Consider the following 19,163-nt stretch of genomic DNA (forward strand, 5'->3'; position numbering starts at 1 on the left):
TGAGGTGATAGCCCAAGTGGTGAAGGTGTTTGCCTAGGACCAGGAGGTCCTGGGTTCAAAACCCCACAAAGTGCTTCCTCAGTGGCATCACCTATGGGCAGATAAAAAGTGCCTACACACAGTGAAAGATGGCATCGCAAGGATCTTGGGCCAACACAGAACCAAAAACAAATGCCTACCTCTCTTCTAGTCTCACATGGATGGCATAAAAACAAAGTAACTTTAGGTTAAAAGGCTCACTACAGCTGGATACAAAACATTCCCAGCCCATTGGATGGGACTTGGAGAAGACTGCATGCCCATTTCCTGGCGGTCAGACTTAAGCTTAAGCCTCACTACAGCTGGATACAGAACATTCCCAGCCCACTGGATGGGACTTGAAAAAGATTGCATGTCCATGATGGAGTCGTGCCTGACTGAGCAACCCTGTTCTGTAAGCCGCCTAGAAAGTTTAATATGTGTAGCTTGAGAATTTATACACATTTAAGGCCCTGCTCTGTAAGCCGCCTATGAAAGTTTAATGTCCTTTGAGTTGTAAGAGAATATTGTACACCTGAAGACAAAGCATCTAGAGATTCATGCATATCCTGCATATTCCTCACCCTAAAACTTGCTGTTGCCCTCCCCCAAAGACAAGAAAAAAAGAAAAAGCCCACCACCCCAATAGAAACCATAAGGAAAAGTTAAATTCCAAGCTTTGTAGAGAAAAGATCAATCACATTTTACATGGCCAATACAGTTGCAACTCACAAGGCAGCTAGAACATGTACGGTGTTGTGGGGGCCACCTTGAGCTCCACCCCAATCTAAACCATTGGTTCTGGTTAGTACTTCATCACTCTAGAGTACATGAGTGTTTTTCATTTCACTGATTTCCCTACCAGCAAAGGGAGAGGGATCTCTCCAGCTTCAGCTACATGCAATTACAAAAGAGCTTTTTCGGATTAATAGACACGTGACCTTGGTTGCATGTTGGGGAGCTTTAGGAAGAATGCACAGCACAAAGTCGGGTTTATGTAGGGTTAGGTTAAGCTCATCTTCCCCAAGCGTAAGCCCTGTGGAATCTAGTAATACATGCCAGAGGTTTCGCTGTGCCTCTGAAACCCAGTGTAAAGAGTTTCTAGTGCCTCCTATAACTGCTGGGTAAGCAAACAAGCCCTTTGGTGTGTGCTTGCTCTTCCTTCGGAAATGCTGAGACAATTGTGACCCTGCGATTCTTAGGTCCAACCAGCTTGGTTGGGCCTGAATAACCTTTGCTTCCTTGTATGTCGCGAATTCTTTTATGCATTCCACTTCTTCCTCTAAAACACTCATGTACAAGGTGTACCTGAGGAAAGGGTAACTTTGCCCGACTAGCTTCATAGCTTCCTTGACTTCAGATGCAAAGACAACAATGTAGTCATCTTCATTAACACCACATTGCTTCAAAACCCGGTTCCTAGCATGCATCTCTGGGACTGACACCGAGGTGTCAGGAGAACATGCTCTCTTCTTTAGCATCTCTTGCAAGAGTGAGTTTTCCTCTAGCTGGGTTTTCCTTAAATCTGTCGGAACGCGCCCAAAAGAGGGTGAAATTTCTCTATTTCCGGATCCGAATCTTGGCGACCTTCTATCTGAATTTTCTCCATCCTCTTTTTGAATTGTAAAACCTGGTGGTAGGTTGTCTTTCTCAACTGCTCCAATTAACCCACCATAGTATTCTGGATACCTTGCTTGCACATACTGCTCAACATATCTCATCTCCGTGGGTGTGATGGGACCTGACCATCTCAAGTCTAGGTTTTCATGGATGGAGGACATAGCCTCGGCAATGATATGCGGTGGGATTAAGAACGTATGGGCCTGCCAGAAAATCCAAGCACGGTTAGTAACTAGCAAGGGGTTCAGCCATAATGAAAGAAAACACACCTGTGACAATGCTTGCAAGCACTCATGCATGCACCTAAATAAGAAGGTACCTGAGATACTCAACCAGCTCACCAATGTTCCTTTTTATCTGTTCCATGAAGTTACTTTTTACCGGGTCATTGATAAATGAATCTGATAATTTGAAGCAGCCTTGCCAAGTATTATAGGCCAGAGTTGATATTGCACCCTATGTGAATGAGTTTAATGGTGCCTTTCACGAGTATCAGTTCTGTAACATGTATCATCCCCAGCATAGATGCATGTGGCGTACTAATTGTTGGGATTCGGAGTCTCGTATGTGCATATTCATCTGTGCGTGTGTACCCCTGTTTGTGTACCCACTTGGGTCTGTGTGTGAACAGCCCCCAAAAGGGCTAGGGCTAAGTGTGTTAGTGTGTGTGAACCCACCCTTGGGTGTGGATAAGAGATTATATTGCTGCTTTGTGGATTTCCGCAAAGCATTTGACACGGTGCCACGAGAGAGACTCTTCCAGCACTTACAGTCATTGGGGATCCCATCAAAGATGGTTTGGGGCATCTATGCTTTATATGAGCAAGTCCTCGGGCGTATACGATGCCCCAGGGGGCTATCTGATGTTATTGCTATGTGAAGCAAGGATGCCCACTCTCTCCTACACTATTTGGGCTATACATCAATGAGGTGGCTGACTTCATTGGTCACGGTGGTGAGGACAGGGTAGACATCTCAGGTACCACAGTCCACATTATGCTACATGCAGATGATATTATTCTGGTCTCTGAGTCGCGGATGTGGATGTGAAGTATCACTTCATCAGAGAGGTGATAGAGAACAAGCAGATTCAGCTTGTTAAGATTCATACGGATGACAACCCGGCTGATCTGTTGACAAAGAGTTTGCCTCCAGAGCGGTTTGCTCATTGCAGACACTTGATGGGCATTGGATGAGGCCAGTTTCAGCCTTGATATGGCCTTGTATATTATCATGTACATGCTGATTTTTTTTTTCCTTCATTTAAGGGCACTTTGCCTTTAAGTGGGAGGTTGTTGGGGTAAAGGCATTATGCCCACCCTTATAGTGTGTACAAGCCCATGTGTTTTATAGTACATAGTACACTTAGTACTTTTAATGTACTAAGTGCACTATGTGTACTAGAGCAAATATGCATGTGTGATAGGGGAGTCACACACTCATACGATGAGTTGACTTATCCCCACAAATGTTCTCTCTCCCTCTCCCTTCTTCTCTGTGTATGTCTCCCACATGAAACCCTAACTGTGTTTCGCCTGAGCTTCCATAGCTCATTCACAGTTCACCAACTTGATACTAGAGATTGACTCTTTGTCCCCAGCGGCGGACGAACTTCATGCCTTCCTTGAAGGTCTTAACCCCACACTGCGTGCCGATGTTCAGAAATATAACCCTGTCGATCTTGCCGATGCCATACGATACGCCGAGCGCATTGCAAACATTAATTCTCGAAATTCAGCCTCTTCCGATCAAGCTAATGCCTTTCAGAAAGCCAATGGATCGCGTATGAACCGAGATAGTCGCAGAGAATCTCCTGGCACTTCCACCTCCCGGCCTAATCCCCAATGGAATAATTCTCAACACCCTCGCCGATCAGAAGGATCGTCCTCTTTTCGGTCCCGACGTTCTCAATCCTTCCAACCACGAAGCAGTTCGGATCGTGGACGAGACCAAGGACGTGACCAATCTCGCAATCCTCGTCCTTCCACTGTTTCTTCTGGACGGGATCAACAAAAGACAGGATTGTGCACAATTTGTAATGGACCACATCGTTGGTTTGAGTGCCCCAAAAGACCAACCCATCGACAGAATTCTAATGCTGAACCCTCCACTTCCAGGAGAAACCCCTAGTTGCTGACAAAGAAAAGCGTGCAGTTAATCACCATGCTATTGCACATGCTTCAGTGATTACCGCTACTGCCACAGCACAAGCAGTGCTCCACCTACTCGTGCTCCATATCGAGTTTCTTTTACGGAATCTCAGGAGATGCAACGACAACTTACTGAACTTTTGGAGAAAGGACAAATTTGACAAAGCAAAAGTCCTTTTGGAGCTCTAGTACTTTTGGTGAAAAAGAAGGATAAGTCTATGCATCTTTGCATCGACTATCATGCCCTTAATAAGTTGACTATCAAGAATAAGCATCCTCTTCCGCGCATTGATGAATTGTTTGATCAATTGCTCCATGCAAAGGTCTTCTCCAAAATGGATCTTAAGTTCGGATATCATCAGATTCGCATTCGCGAAGGTGATAAATATAAGACAGCTTTTCGCACAAAATATGGTCATTACGAGTACCTAGTCATGCCGTTCGGGTTAACCAATGCCCCTGCAACATTTATGAGTCATTTTAGGAAAACTGCTATTTTTGGACAGTCATAAGATTTGAAATCTCTTCGCGTTAATCTCTCCGGAATATTGCAAGGATTAATAATCACCAAAGATTGATGTCAAAATGTTAGTAGATTGGGAGATTTTTAGACCGGAAGGCTGGAACAGGAAACGAGCTGCATGACTGCCATGTGGCAGCTTTTAGGCCAGTTTCTAAGTACAGGAAGCTGGGCGCCTGATTATCTTCCCCCTGGGCTCATTTTTGTGGAGAACAGGTGGATTGTTGCAGGTTAAGAGCTATTGGAGCTTCCCCTTCCCTGTTCTCTATGCACTGAGGGTTGAGCTTGCTCCCCACAACCTCTCTTAACCTATATTCAGTTATGGAAATGCCCCTCTAGTGGGCTACTCTCATGAATTATGTATAGCTGTGTGGGGAATATGCTTTTTGGCTGAGGAAAGAGCCTCCTTTGACAGGAACAGGAGCAGCTAACTGCTGCTCCAAAGCAGGAACAGGTGAGGGTAGTTACCTCACCACGCAAGTGTCCAATTCAGCACTAAATCAGTGCTGTTTTTGAACTGTTCAGGGGCTGTTCCAAGGCCCAGTTGATGCCAAATTGCAGAGAGACCTTGCTAGGGGCTACCGGGACCGTGTGGTGGTTGTACAAAGCCGAAAACAGGTCTGTACAGAAAATACAGCAAGCGAAAATTCACTGTTTTGGGCTTATTTGAGTGGTAGAAGGCCAAGGAAGAGGACCAGGGACTTGGGATTTTGTTCAGGGAAGGTTTATGTACCGAAATGCTGCCAAAATTTCCTTAAAACAAGGGTTTCTTGGCTGTGAATTGCTCTTGTAACTACAGATACCATACCCTTGTAATTTCCCTTGAATTAATTGGTAAATAAATACCGAAAGGGGCGCCGGACTTCGGGGCCAATCTGGTGTTGAGCGAGGGAGCAAGGATTCTGTTTGTGTGTGTGTCATAAAGTCCAGGTATTTAATTGAAAGAATTACTGCGTTATGTGTCCATAGCCCGGTTTCATGGTTCCATTGCCGGGATAGGGTCCTCTTTTCTGCAAGAGCCCGGACACGGATTGCATTGGGTGAACAAGAGACACACACAGAGAGGTACAGCTGACTACATGTGAGAAAGATTACGAGATCTTTCTTTGGATACAGGATTCCTTTGAGGGCTCAGTAGACAGCATGGCAGATAAGGGAAAAGGAAAGCTCCCGGCAGAAGAGAGTTCCTCTTCTACCCACCGACACCGTAGAGAGATGACAGGTGCCAGGGTGTCGGCATCTAAGCGGACACAGCCATTGTCACAGCCAGCCATGTCAGTAGAAGAACAGGAACAAGAGGATTTATTTCATGCGTAGCTCCTGAGCATGATTAGTACCTTTGAACAACTAGTGAAGAATCCCAGGATGAAGAGATATTTGCAGTCAAGGACAGGGGATTCCCAGGCTGAATCATCTCAACATGTAGTTGAGAGGGCACAGGAACAAGTGCCAAGGATGCCACAGCATGTAGAGCAGACACCAGCAGTGGCAGCTAATCCAATGCAGCATGTTACACAGGCACAGGATCAGGCAGTTAATGGTCAGGGCAGTAATGCACAAATGGTTCTGCCGACCATTCCTCCTTTGGTTGCTGCCCAACCCGGTTATTTTGGTGGTGGGTCTATTTTCCAGGCCATGGCTTGACCGCCCACAACTTTGCCAGGTTTGATGCCAAGAGCATCACCAGGGCTGATGCCTACAGAATATGTGAACCCTCTTTATGCCAACATAGGTGTGCAGCCTGGACTTCAGACACATTTCACTCCAGTTTTGATGCCTGCAGCACCTGTTAGTGTGGCTGAATTTTCTCAACCAAGTGGACAAAGGGCAGCAAAAACTGGTGCAGAGAAAGTGCAAAAGGATTTACCATTCTTACAACCGCCAGTCTATAATTACTTGATCCCCAAGAGCAGTAAGCAAAAGGCAAAGAAGGCGGTCAAGCAGTGAAGTTTGAGACTTTCAGTGGGATGGAGGACAAATTGAAAGCGCTGACTTTCATTCAGCAGTTTGATGCAGCATTCACTGGAGGCAACTTCACAGAGTCTTCTAAGGTGCGGAAGGCTGCTACTTTCTTGAAAGCTAACGCATTGCAGTGGTGGACCTCACTGTTGATGCAAGGACAGGCACCTGCTACATAGGTCCAATTCAAGCAACAGTTCTCTTTTGCATGGCTGACAAACACTTTTGAAGTGGATGTGATGACAGCATGGCACAAACTGGATGCAGCTAATTGTGCAAATCTGGAAGAGTACAATAAGAAGTTTTGGGATGCACTCTTGCCAGTAACTTCTTACAGGACAGTGCCATTGTCAGAGCAAATAGAGAAGTACTGCTGTGGTTTGCCCAAAGAGATCAGGGATTACTGCATTAAGACCAATGTTTCCAACATGATCTGCTTTTTGAACCTGAATTTTGAATGACCTGTACACTTGTATCATATGTTTGGCAATGTACAGTTTTGACATTTGTTGTCAATAAATGAATGAATGGACTTTCAGTGCTTTGAAGTTGTATCTGTTACACTTCAATGAATGATTATACGTGTTGCGACACTAATAGTGCGGGGACACGTGCTATCGCCCTGTGTTGCATCCGGAAACATGTATATTAAAAGGCTCGACTTGCGATGGCATTAATGGTAGTGGGGAATTCCTATCATCGCCCTGTGTCATCCGTTAGCAAGTGATACATGCGATGGCATTAATAACATGGGGAATCTTGTTTTTTTTTCCCGAGAAAAGATCCTTTCATTAGTTATATAAAAACGCCCGTAGGGCTACAAAAGATCTCTCCTGCTCCTAAGAGAGATAGAGCAGCGAATACATCATGGCAGCCCGGGAGACTCTCCCTAGGTGCTGCAAAATACAAGCATCAGTACAAAGAACTGAGCGGCTAAATCGTACAATAGGGGGGGGGGGGGGGGAAGCCAAACAGGTGGCCTCTAGTGCCAGCGGGGGGATCCCGTGTGTAAGGTGTAGAAAGGGCCACAGCGCCAAGTGGTGTGAAAGGCCTGGCGCCGTAAGATCGCCTCATCCGAGTCTCCCCGGATGCGGTCATACTATCCTCGCAAGGTGTGGATCAACTCCTGCCAAATCCCCCGTACAGTCTCTGCTGGTGGCTCCAATCTCCCCTCAAAGGCCGTAAAGCACCGAGCCCTCCAGGTGAACCAGATGGTGAGGCTGCTGAGGAGCTCCCATCGTAAATCCCTCTCCTGTGTCCAGCTGGCGGACGAGAAATCCGGTGCCGGAACCAGGCGAGGCTGGCCCCTAATAAATCTGATGGCCTGACTGCCCTGCTCCATCTCATAGCCCATAGCAGGCCCTGACGAAGTCGACCAAGCAGCGGCACCCCACGTAAACATACCCTCTGGAGAGAGGGGGGCCAGAATACGCAACATCCGCAGCCAAATCTGCTGTGCCTGAGGGCAATCCCAAAGGCAATGTCTCTGTGTCTCCATAGGGTGGCCGCATCGGACGCAGGCCGCCGGAAGACCACTGTAAACAAGCCAAGTGCCAACTGCTGAGCCCCTGTGGGCGACCAGCCACCACTGAAAAGCCGAGATCCTGCGGGCCTGCCGACTAGCCCAGAGCCGAGCCCAGAAATCCTCAAGGAACTCCTGTGAGAGTCCCTGTAGTCGCCAATGCCCCGCTGCCGCTGGAGAAACCGTCCTCCTCGCCGTCAAAATATGCCGCCCCAGCCGAACAGTATACTGGAAAAAGGTGATCTCTGTGGCCTCAAGGGATGCATAAGGATCATGCCACTCGTACTCCCCGGGGTCCCACTGTAGCCGGGCCAAGGGGCGCGCTGCATATGCCCATATGCGCCAATCCGGGAGCACATCAGCAGGGTCGGGGTCAATATGCCACTTCCGAGAAGCGGCGGCCACTACCCGAATCCTCTGAAAGGTGCACTCTGCAACCAAAGGCGACTCCACCTCCACTCTCTGGAGTCTGCCCTCATCCTGAATCTCATAGTAGAGGCATCTGCCATCCTCAGTGCTAGCTCTGACAGCAATCAAGATCTCCAATTGTGTAAAGGCTCCCATCCACCGTGGGGGCTGACCGTCCCTCCCGGACCACAGAAAGTTCCTGATCAGCCTCTGTACCTGGCTGATGCAAGAGCTCGAGAAAATCCAGCAAGACGTAATGTACCACATGGTCGCTAATAGCACCTGATTTGCCACCACCACCCTCCCAGCCAAGGATAGTCGAGCTGTACTCCAATACAATAGCTTATTCCGAATGCTCAGAAGAAGCGGGGCAATCTGCTGCTCAGGTGACAAATCAAGGCCAATCTGGCATCCCAAATACCGCACTGCTGTGCCTGGAGGAATCCATCTAAAACCGGGGTCCGGGCTCCATGCCGGAGTGGGAGCACTACTGATCCAAAAGGCCACTGTCTTGCGCCAATTGATCAGTGCTCCCGAAGCTGCACTAAAAACCTGGAGCGACTGCTCAGCCCGAATAAGATTGGCCTCATGGCCATGCAAAAATAAGCCCGTGTCGTCTGCAAACTCAGCATCAAGCAGGTCCTCCCCCCGGACTGGGAGCTGCAGTCCTCTCAAACCAACCTCTTCTGCCGTCAAATACATACTCATAGCCTCCGCAAAGAAGAGAAAAAGGAAAGGGGCGAGAGGACACCCCTGACGGACTGATCTGGTCAGCTCAAAACTCGGCCCCCGTCCTCCTGCAATCAGCACCTGGCTACGAGCTGTGGAATACAGAGCTGCCACCCCTCTGATCCATCCTGGCTCAAAGCCCAGGCGAAGCATAGTGCCCTCTAAGAAACCCCAATCAACTCTATCGTATGCCTTCTCAAAATCGAGAAGCATCACGACCAAGTCCTCGTCAAGAAATCTAGCTCAACATGGGGAATCTTGTTATCGTCCTATGTCATCCGTTAGCATGTGTGGTATGCAATCGAGGTCGCTTGCTTCTTTCAAGAGGGGGGTATGTCACCAGGTGGTGAACTTTTGCAGTTGCTTTCCTTGTATTTACCTAAGTAAATACATATATTTTCTTTTTCTTTTTGTTCTTTAGTTGCTGTTGATTTCTACCCTCAGATATCTCTTCGATCAAGCTTCGACATTGCATGACCAGAGAAGGTGGACCATTGGGACTTTGTGCGACTGATGGTTTACTTGAGCCTTGGGACCCTGAAATCCCAGAAGATTGGGCACCGAAGACTTGACGAACAGTGGACCAGGACAGTGTACTTGGCCACTGAGAATGGTGCAAGACAGTGTGCCTGGCCATAAATGTAGATACACATTTGTGAATGTCCATGAAATGAAAAAAGTCACTATATCATGACCACATTACGTTTTCTGATGTGGTCACGAAAGAGAATGTTGGTCAGATGACCTGAAGGAATGCTTTGGGCATATCTCCTAAATTTTAGGGAAACTGCTATTTTTGGACAGTCATAAGATTTGAAATCTCTTCGCGTCAATCTTTCCGGAATATTGCAAGGATTAATAATCACCAAAGGACTGAAGTCAAAACGTTAGTAGATTGGGAGATTTTTAGACCGGAAGGTTTGAACAGGAAACGAGCTGCATGACTGCCATGTGGCAGCTTTTAGGCCAGTTTCTAAGTACAGGAAGCTGGGCGCTTGATTATCTTCCCCCTGGGCTCATTTTGTGGAGAACAGGTGGATTGTTGCAAGTTAAGAGCTATTGGAGCTTCCCCTTCCCTGTTCTCTATGCACTGAGGGTTGAGCTTGCTCCCCATAGCCTCTCTTAACCTATATTCAGTTATGGAAATGCCCCTCCAGTGGGCTACTCTCATGAATTATGTATAGCTGTGTGGGGAATATGCTTTTTGGCTGAGGAAAGAGCCTCCTTTGACAGGAACAGGAGCAGCTAACTGTTGCTCCAAAGCAGGAACAGGTGAGGGTAGTTACCTCACCACGCAGGTGTCCAATTCAGCACTAAATCAGTGCTGTTTTTGAACTGTTCAGGGGCTGTTCCAAGGCCCAGTTGATGCCAGATTGCAGAGAGACCTTGCTAGGGGCTACCAGGACAGTGTGGTGGTTGTACAGAGCTGAAAACAGGTCTGTACAGAAAATACAGCAAGCTGAAATTCACTGTTTTGGGCTTATTTGAGTGGTAGAAGGCCAAGGAAGAGGACCAGGGACTTGGGATTTTGTTTAGGGGAGGTTTATGTACCGAAATGCTGCCGAAATTTCCTTAAAACAGGGGTTTCTTGGCTGTGAATTGCTCTTGTAACTACAGATACCATACCCTTGTAATTTCCCTTGAATTAATTGATAAATAAATACCGAAAGGGACGCCGGACTTCGGGGCCAATCTGGTGTTGAGCGAGGGAGCGAGGATTCTGTTTGTGTGTGTGTCATAAAGTCCAGGTATTTAATTGAAAGAATTACTGCGTTATGTGTCCATAGCCCGGTTTCATGGAGTATATGATGTAGTAAGCTGTCTCCGAATGCCATGTGTCCTGCAATATTGCTGAAACTCTTGGGATGTGAACTCAGCCCCTCTATCGGTCCTGAGAGCCTTGATCGAGTGACCGGTCTCTTTTTCCACCTCAGCTTTCCAATCACAAAAGTGATGAAAAGTCTCATCCTTGGTCTTCAGAAAGAAAACCCAAGTATATCTGGTAAAATCATCCACCACCACGAGCATGTACAACGCCTTACTCAAAGACACGGTACTCATAGGACCACATAAGTCTGCATGAATGAGAGCAAGTGATGTCGAAGATATGTGTGTCGCCTCCTTCGGAAAGGCGGCTCGGTGTTGCTTCCCCTGTAAACAAGAGGAACAAGCAGAAGACGGAGCCTTGATGGTCGGTAATCCCTCAACCAACCCATCCTTCGAAGCTCGCTGCAGAAGCTGATAGCTCAAATGGCCAAACTGAGCATGCCAAAGAGCAGAAGAAAGCCAAGCGGTCAACTTGTAGAGACCACTATCTTGGACTCCCTGAGCCAAGATGCTACCAGTCACCTTATCACGAATGGTAATCTCATAACGAGAAAAGATCACCTCCGCACCCTGAGCTGTAAGAGCACTCACTGACAAAAGGTTAAAAGCCAAATCTGGAATATACATAACGTCAGAGAAGTACCTCTTGTGCTCGTCAGAACGGAAGATGGGGATAGTGCCATGACCATGCACTGGCACAGAAGAAGAATCACCCAGAGTGATCTCGCCTGATATGGCAGTGAAGTCCTCGAACCAATCTCGATGGGGTGTCATATGAGCAGTAGCACCGCTATCAACAATCCAAGACCGTGACTGAGAAGTCACAAGAGCAAGTAATGGAACATGACAAGGAGAAGAAACCAGAGACTGTAAGTATGCATCAAACCTCTCTGGAAGTTTGGAGAGCAGCCGAATAGCCATATCCTCTGTGGAGATGTCCTTGCCACAAATAGCAAGCTCGTCCCGGAGATCTTTCATCTTTGAGATGAAAGCAGATAAAGATGGAAACGCAGAAACTGATAAGTTCAGAAGTTGCTTTTCCAACGCCGAAATCCGACCTGGAGACTGAATCTCATAGAGATCTGCAAAAGCCTTCCAAACTTCATGTGCAGCATCTACTGTACGCACATGAAAGAGAACAGCATCCTGACAGTTCAACATCAGGAAGGAGAAAACGCATCGATCATTCGACTGCCAAACATCAATATGTGCCTCGGTCGCACCACCGGAAGCAAGGGTGGGAGGGGTGGCATTGGCCGGTGTAACAAGCCAATCCCAGAGATCCACCCCACGCAAGGCCGATTTCACCTTCACCTTCCATAGGGTGTAGTTGGAACCATCCAACTTGGCAAACTCAGCAAACATATGAAGAGAAGTCGGTGCAGCCATCACAAAAGCTTGGGCTCAATCTCAAAAAATGCACAAACTCTGAAGAAGAAGTGTCCTCCACAGGTACCAAGAGTGCCACCAAAGCTTACAACACCACAAGCCCCCTCTGCAAAGGGAAAGGGCCACTGGAGAGGAAAACGCAGCAAAGAAAGGTGGTTGTCCTGTAGAAAACAGGCCGCCTATTGTCCAATCTCCAAGTGGGAAAGAAAACGCTCGTCAACAAGTACCTGATGGCTGAGTTGATGAAGCCAATCTGAAGGAAAAGCGACCAGCAGGGTGCTGTCCAGAAAACGCAGCAACAAAGGCTATGGATCTGGAAGAAGAACGCAAAGGAGAAGGTGCTGAAAACAGGGCTGAATCTGGGGCAGCAAAGAGGTTGCTAAACCGGGAGCAATGATACCATGCAAGAGTGCACAGAGCGGAAGCAGAGTGGCACTAGAATGTGCTGAACAGAGAGTGCAAGAGAGAGAGAGAGAGATACGGAGAGAACTATGCTGAATATACTGAAGCAAAACAGTCCCAAGCAAGAGACACACATAGTCTCATAAGTGAGGGAGTAAAATATGTACAAGACTGAATGAATCAAGAGAGGCCAGCACCCACTATTTATAGTGAGGGAATGCTGGCCGACTGGAGATGATAAACAAGCCGACTGGAGCTGATGGACATGGCCGACTAGTAAATGCCAGAAAGGCTAGGAAAAATCCCAAAAAAATAGTAAAAAAGGGGTGGCCAGCCCACAAGCAAGGGCCATGCAAAAGGGGACCAAATGGGCACCATAAAAGAGCAGAATCTGGGGATGAATGTGCTAACAATCGATACAAGACAGTGAAATCAGTCTTCCCAAAGCTTCGCCCAAGATATTATGGACCCTTTCGTATTATTAAGAAGAACTCATCTCTCGGTTATAAGTTGGAGTTACCGCCTTCTTGGGGTAGAATTCATCCAACTTTCCATATTTCTTGGCTCAAGAAGTTTGTGGACGGTGATTTTCCAGTTTTAGATATTTTGGATTATGTTCCACAAATCGAAGATGAACACATACTCTTAATTCTAGAGACAATTCTTGATGTGAGACAAAAAGAAACACGACATAAGCTCACTACATAATTTTTGGTTAAATGGAGAGATCTTGATGATACTTACAGGAATATCCAGAACTTCTTTGGAAATTCTTTCAAAGACAACCATCTCTTCTTAGCCAGAGTCTTATTTTAAGTGGGAGGGAATGTCACGATTGTGACCAACTCTCTTAATCTCTCCTTAATTACTCTCTTAATTACTCCTTAATCTCTTATTAAATGTAAAGACACCTATGAAGGGTCGCACCCCTACACATGGGTCACTATCAAAGGATATGTCTATTCATTAAAAGACACTCCCTAGTCCAAAGGACATAACCATTGATTCAAGACCCACATCCCTTCAAGGGATGTGCCTCTTCACTTGTACCCTTTCGGCCTCTATTTAAGAAAGGCCCCTGTCTTAATGCAAATAACTCAGTCTTTTCCTTCAATATTTGTCTTATGTTCATTAATTAAGTCTTAATCATGTTAATAAAGCTATAAAAGCTTTACAGTGTTGATTATCGTGCACTCAATAAGCTGACTATCAAGAGTAGATTCCCGATGCCTCGAATAGATTATATTCTCGAGAGGCTGAATGGAGCAAAGGCAGTCTACGATCGTGAACTCCTTGCAGTTATACAGGCTTTGAAACATTGGAAACATTTTCTATATGGCCGTGACTTTGAGGTTCGCACTAACCATCAGGCATTACGCTGGATTCTGACAATGCCAAGTGCACAGTGGAGTGACCGACAACACCGCTGGAGCCAGATATTCCAACAATTCGGTGGTATGATTGAGTACCTTCCAGGAAAGGCCAACCCAGTGGCCGATGCTTTGAACAAGAAGGGACAAGTGACTTCGATTCAGACCACTAGACTTGATCTTGTTGGTACAGGACTAGATGACATGAAGCACATGTACGCAGATTCCGAGAAATTCGGTACACAGTGGGAACAGGCATTGGATGCCACAAGACCATGCCACTTTCTGATACGCGATGGTTGGCTTTTCTACAAAGGCCGACTGTGTGTCATGAAGTCATTCAGAGCAACTCTTCTCCACGATGCCCATGACGCCAGTACTGGTGGTCATAGAGGCATGAATTCGACTCTTGAGAAATTGGAACGGCAATATTATTGACCAAAGATGAGACGAGATGTGTTTACATATGTATAACGCTGTGATATTTGTCAAAAGGTGAAAGCTCCTCGTGGAAAGAAGATAGGGTTGTTACAGCCCTTGCCAATTCCTGAGGATCCTTTCCAAGATATTTCAATGGACTTTGTTACGAATCTGCCTCCCGGTCCGAGTAAGCGTAATACGCAGTACTTAACTATTGTTGATAGATTTAGCAAATTTGTTATGCTTATTCCTTACAGGACCAATGTGACCACCGAGGATGTTGCCCAGTTGTTCATTCGGCATTGGTACCCGATTGACGAGATTCCTAGGACCATAGTGTCAAACCGCGATGCCAAGTTTACCAGTCATTTTTGGAGGGCATTGTTCGATAACTTTGGTACTAAATTGAATTTTTCGAGTGCATTCCACCCACAGACGGACGGCCAAACAGAGATATACAACCAATTGGCCTTTGATGTGCTGAAGTGTTATGTCCACGATCAGCAAGGTAAGTGGGAATCTTATTTGCCTTTAGTTCAAGCTGTTTTGAATGATTCTTTTTCTTCAGCTATTGGCAAGACTCCATATGAGGCAGCATTTGGAAGACCTTTCCAGTCATTTTTGACCAGGACCTCGTCTTTAGTACCTGAAGCGAACAGAGTGACGGAGTCGTACCAAGAGATTTTAGAGTCAGTAAAAGACAGGTTAGCTAAAGCGCAAGAGGCTTACACTCGACAGGCCAATAAAGACAGAAGGGATATGAAGTTTTTGAAAGGGGATTGGGTTTATCTTCGGATTATGAAGCAAAGGTTGAAACAAGTGGACAAGCGATGCCCAAAGTTGTCTTTCAGGAGCTTCGGACCTTTTCCCATCCAAAAGAAGATTAATGAGGTGTCTATGCAGTTAAAGCTAACTCCGAGTTGGACTATGCACGATGTGTTTCACGTCAGTTGGTTAAAGCCATATGCATGTCCAATCCCTTCAGAAATTAAAGATGAGGCGGAACTAGATATTGTTGATGAAGCAGAAGTTATGGTTCTAGAACAGATCCTTCTGCACCGTTTCAAGCATGGCTCAGGCCGAAGACAAAGAGTCAGCCAGGGTTCCATCCTGGTCGTCCGAGGTCAAGTGTGCATTGTCCTGCACATGAGTCCAAGGTCAGGTGTGCACTGTCCTGCACATGAAACAATGCCAGTCCACGCTGTGAGTCTCCCTCTAGAATGATGTCAGTGATTCTGTGTATTTGGTATGGTACTGGATGCCAGATCATTGAGTAGGTAGTTAAGGTTTGCTTTTTGGAAAAGGGGCCAGCCCATAGGGCTACCCCGAGCCTTTGTGTGGGCATGGAGATAGTGTAAAACCACCCCCATGAGGGCCAGGAAGGCCCTGGCTGAACCCACCAACCATGGAGAGGCTATAGGATAGCCCTAAGGGCATGCCAAGGGGCAGCCAACAGCACATCTAGCATTATGATCGCTGTAGGGCAAGTGTGGAGCAGCCCACACAGGCTGCCCAGCCCTCAAAACAGAGGGGATTCAATGCCCAAATCTGTGGTGAATCATGCGCCTGATGACCAACCAGCCATAAAATGATGCGCAGCTTTTTATTGGATTTTTCTAGCATTTAATGCTATAATTCAGTCGTGGGACAGAATTAGAACTGGCCGACTGCTGTTAGTAGGAAGTATCAATAGGTGAGTCCACAATCCATTTGGGTTATCTCATAGTTCACCAAGTGCTTAAGCAACCAAAGGACCAGGACAGCCAAGGGCTTGCTAACGCAAAGGGGTGAAGGACTGCAGGTCAAGGGCAGAGATTTCTCAACCAAGAAAGGTCAAGTTTTCCTGTATTTTCTTTCAGATTTACATCATGCTAATAAAGCAAATACACCATCCGTGGTGGAGGCCCTACAGAGGGTATTTGGGACCCAATAATGTGTCCTCTCCTCTCTCCCTCTCTCTCTCTCTATTTTCTGCACATCTTCATTCAGTTTTTTGTGTGTTAATTCCGTCGCGAAAAGTGTGCTGATTTTTGAGCATTGAAGTTAATGATCTCCCCCGAAGCTTCCGCATGTTACATTCCACAAAGCTTTGAACTTACTCTCCTACAGAGAGTGATCTGCTACCGACCTTGTACAAGTTCACATTACCACTACAAGAGGAATTTATTGGCATATATGATATGATTAGTGCCACATGTGAACATGGGCTAATCAAGGGCACTTTTTCCCTTTTCTTGGAGATCTGGTATGAAGGACACCATCTACTTTAGTTGTGTTATGATATTATGGAGTTGACCTACAAGCTCCACACATTCCAATGCAATCATATCCTTTGCATCTCTCACCATCATCTTAAGTGTACTCTGTGTACCTACTTCACTATGCATGTGAGTGTGCTATTGTACCAAACCCTAACTCTGTGGTTGCAGCTCCCCTCCTAGGCCAACATAAATGATAAGAAACCAAGGTACAGCTCATCTTGTTTGCCAACTATGGCATCCTCAAAACTACCATGTCGAAGAGGACAATAGATTGTTGTCCCCTTACAGTACCATAGGCACGGATGAGAGCCTTCTTCTGTCCCTCAGCCTCACCCTCCTGCTTATCATCAAATACCACTGGTAGCACTGAATTCAAAGCGGGTAATTGCTGAACGACATTAGAGGCTGATGATGGATGTGTGAATGGGACTGCTACGCTCGCTACTATGGAAGTGGATGCCTTGGCAAACTTTTCAGCCTGAAACTTAGTACAATCTTTCTTCCCGTGGCTCACAGTGTGGCAGAAGAAACAACGGCTCTCTGCCTTGTACCATGTTTGTTCATTCGACTGGAAGTAACCTCCAATGATGCCCTCCTTAGCTTTTTCCTCAAGAGTCTTCTTGGACGTAGAATCTTTCTTATTGCCCGATTGACCCTGAGAATTTTTCTTTTGGTCCTTTTGGTCTTTGCTTTTCTGAGCCCCCTTTACCCTGGGTGGATAACTGATGGGTAGATAATTATTGCTGGGCTTAGGATTAGATTGTACTTGCTTGGGCTTACCTCCGTTTAGCATCAATTCTTGATTCTGAGCTAGGGTCAATGCCTGTGCATAAGTCTGAGGCTCAAAAATCCTAACTGGGTACCTAATGTTTGTCTAAACCTCTTCTAATGAACTGTTTTAGCTTGTCTTCTTCCGATATACCCAACTATTGGGCCACGGTAATGACCTTGTTGGAATAGGTCAAAACAGGGGAACCACCCTGAGTGAGTTTGTAAAACTCGTCCTCAAGATTGGTCATATACTGCAGTGGAAGAAAACAGGCCTTGAGGTCAGCCACGAAAGTAGCCCAATCAAATTGGAATTGGCCTAAGAAAAGGTCTGTGTGAAGTTGTGACCAATGCTGCCACCAAGTCACAACTTCCCCAGTGAGTTCGGGTGCTACCACATGGACTTTGTCTTGTGGATCTGTAAATTTAGCTAAAGCAAAATGTGCTTCAAATTGATGAATGAATTGAGTAACAGCAACATGATCACACTTACCATCATACTTACTAAAGTTTGGAGAGGTTCGTATGACGGTGGTGGTAGGGACGGTAGTGGACGAGGTATTTGGAGCCATCTTGGGAGGGATGCAAGAATCTATGCCATCATCTGTTAATGCTCGATTTGCATAGCCTCCCAGTTGAGTCTTACCTCCAACTCTCGCTCGGCTTCTTCTCGACGACGCTAGTCTTCCTCATATTTGCGTGTGACTTCCTTATCCCTTTGTTCCTCCGCACGTCTCTGTTCTGCTTTATTTTTTCTTCTTCGCCTTTTCTTCTTGCTTTCGTCATCTTTTCTTCTTTGTTCCTCCGGACCAAGAACATTTGTGCCATATCTAAGAGGCCTTCTTTGGGCTTCTCTTTTTCTGTGGTGGCAAGCTGTATCTTCAATGAATTTATTTGCTCCATCATTGTTCTCTCAAGAGCTCTTATGTGCTTCACGGAAGCATACTTCTTTTGGTGTGTTGCTTTGAAAGCTTTGTGCCTCCATAACTTCCTGCTCACTTTCTTCTTGATGCAATGTCTCCCCCGACATGGTGGAGGCCTAGGTGTTTTTTCCAGACCGCAGTATTACCATCCGCCGGATGCTCCCACTTCTTTAGTGTCATGTGCACAGTGTGTATCTACCGTGTGCTATACGCACACAAGACTAGCTTCGAGGTTTGGGGAAGCTTGGAGCTAGGCAAGCTGATTGGCGAGCTGAGTTAGGGATAGACTAACGGGCGGGCGCCCAAGTGTGGACGCCCGATGACCGGCCAAGAGCCTATAAAAGGGTGGCCAAGGTTAGTCATTAGTCATATAGAGTCTCGCGAGATTTGTGAGAGCTCTATGGTCTGGAGCTTGGATCTAGTGCAGACGTGCACCTGCTTTACGCAGCCGAGGCCGGCAGCAATCTCGAGGCCCGCGAGGGTAGCTTCGTGGCAGTATGGGACGTCACGAGGTAGAGATTGGTCGGAACGTCAACCTAGTTAGCTCAGCTCGTGGCTCGGTGGGGACAGCCAAGACTGTGGGCTTGCCCACGGCTGTCGTGGTTGGGAGGTGAGTCAGGCCTACACCCCCTTCTTGTTTATTTGTTTGTTTGCAAGTTTCGAGTCTCGAACCAGAAGCGTTCTACGAGGAGATCCGGTTGGGATTTGACACTGGTATTAGAGCGTGCCTCGTGAATGAGCAAGTCGGTAGGTAGAGAAGATGAGGTCGAAGAAAGGTATGTGTTCAAGAAGCTTGCTGTTTTGTTTATGCATGCTGCTGTTTTTTTCAGATAGTATGTGCTTTTTCATCAAAGAAACCCGTGATGAGGGTGTAGGT

The 19,163-nt window shown here is 46.5% G+C and overlaps 1 protein-coding gene across 1 annotated transcript in view; it reads right to left on the bottom strand.

Annotated features, from left to right (window-relative positions):
- Positions 1–692: 692 nt before the first annotated feature.
- Positions 693–19,163, bottom strand: part of LOC147630262 (uncharacterized) — a 50,831-nt gene continuing 32,360 nt past the window's right edge. Inside the window, exon 2 of the mRNA XM_086810104.1 lies at positions 693–1,841. Within this exon, the coding sequence (XP_086666230.1) occupies positions 909–1,841 (933 nt within the window). The 3' untranslated portion in view covers positions 693–908. The remainder of the gene's footprint in view (positions 1,842–19,163) is intronic.

This window comes from Cibotium barometz, chromosome 16, assembly GCF_041138505.1.
Source record: "Cibotium barometz isolate CiBa-2024 chromosome 16, ASM4113850v1, whole genome shotgun sequence".
In the NCBI taxonomy this organism is placed as follows: domain Eukaryota; kingdom Viridiplantae; phylum Streptophyta; class Polypodiopsida; order Cyatheales; family Cibotiaceae; genus Cibotium; species Cibotium barometz.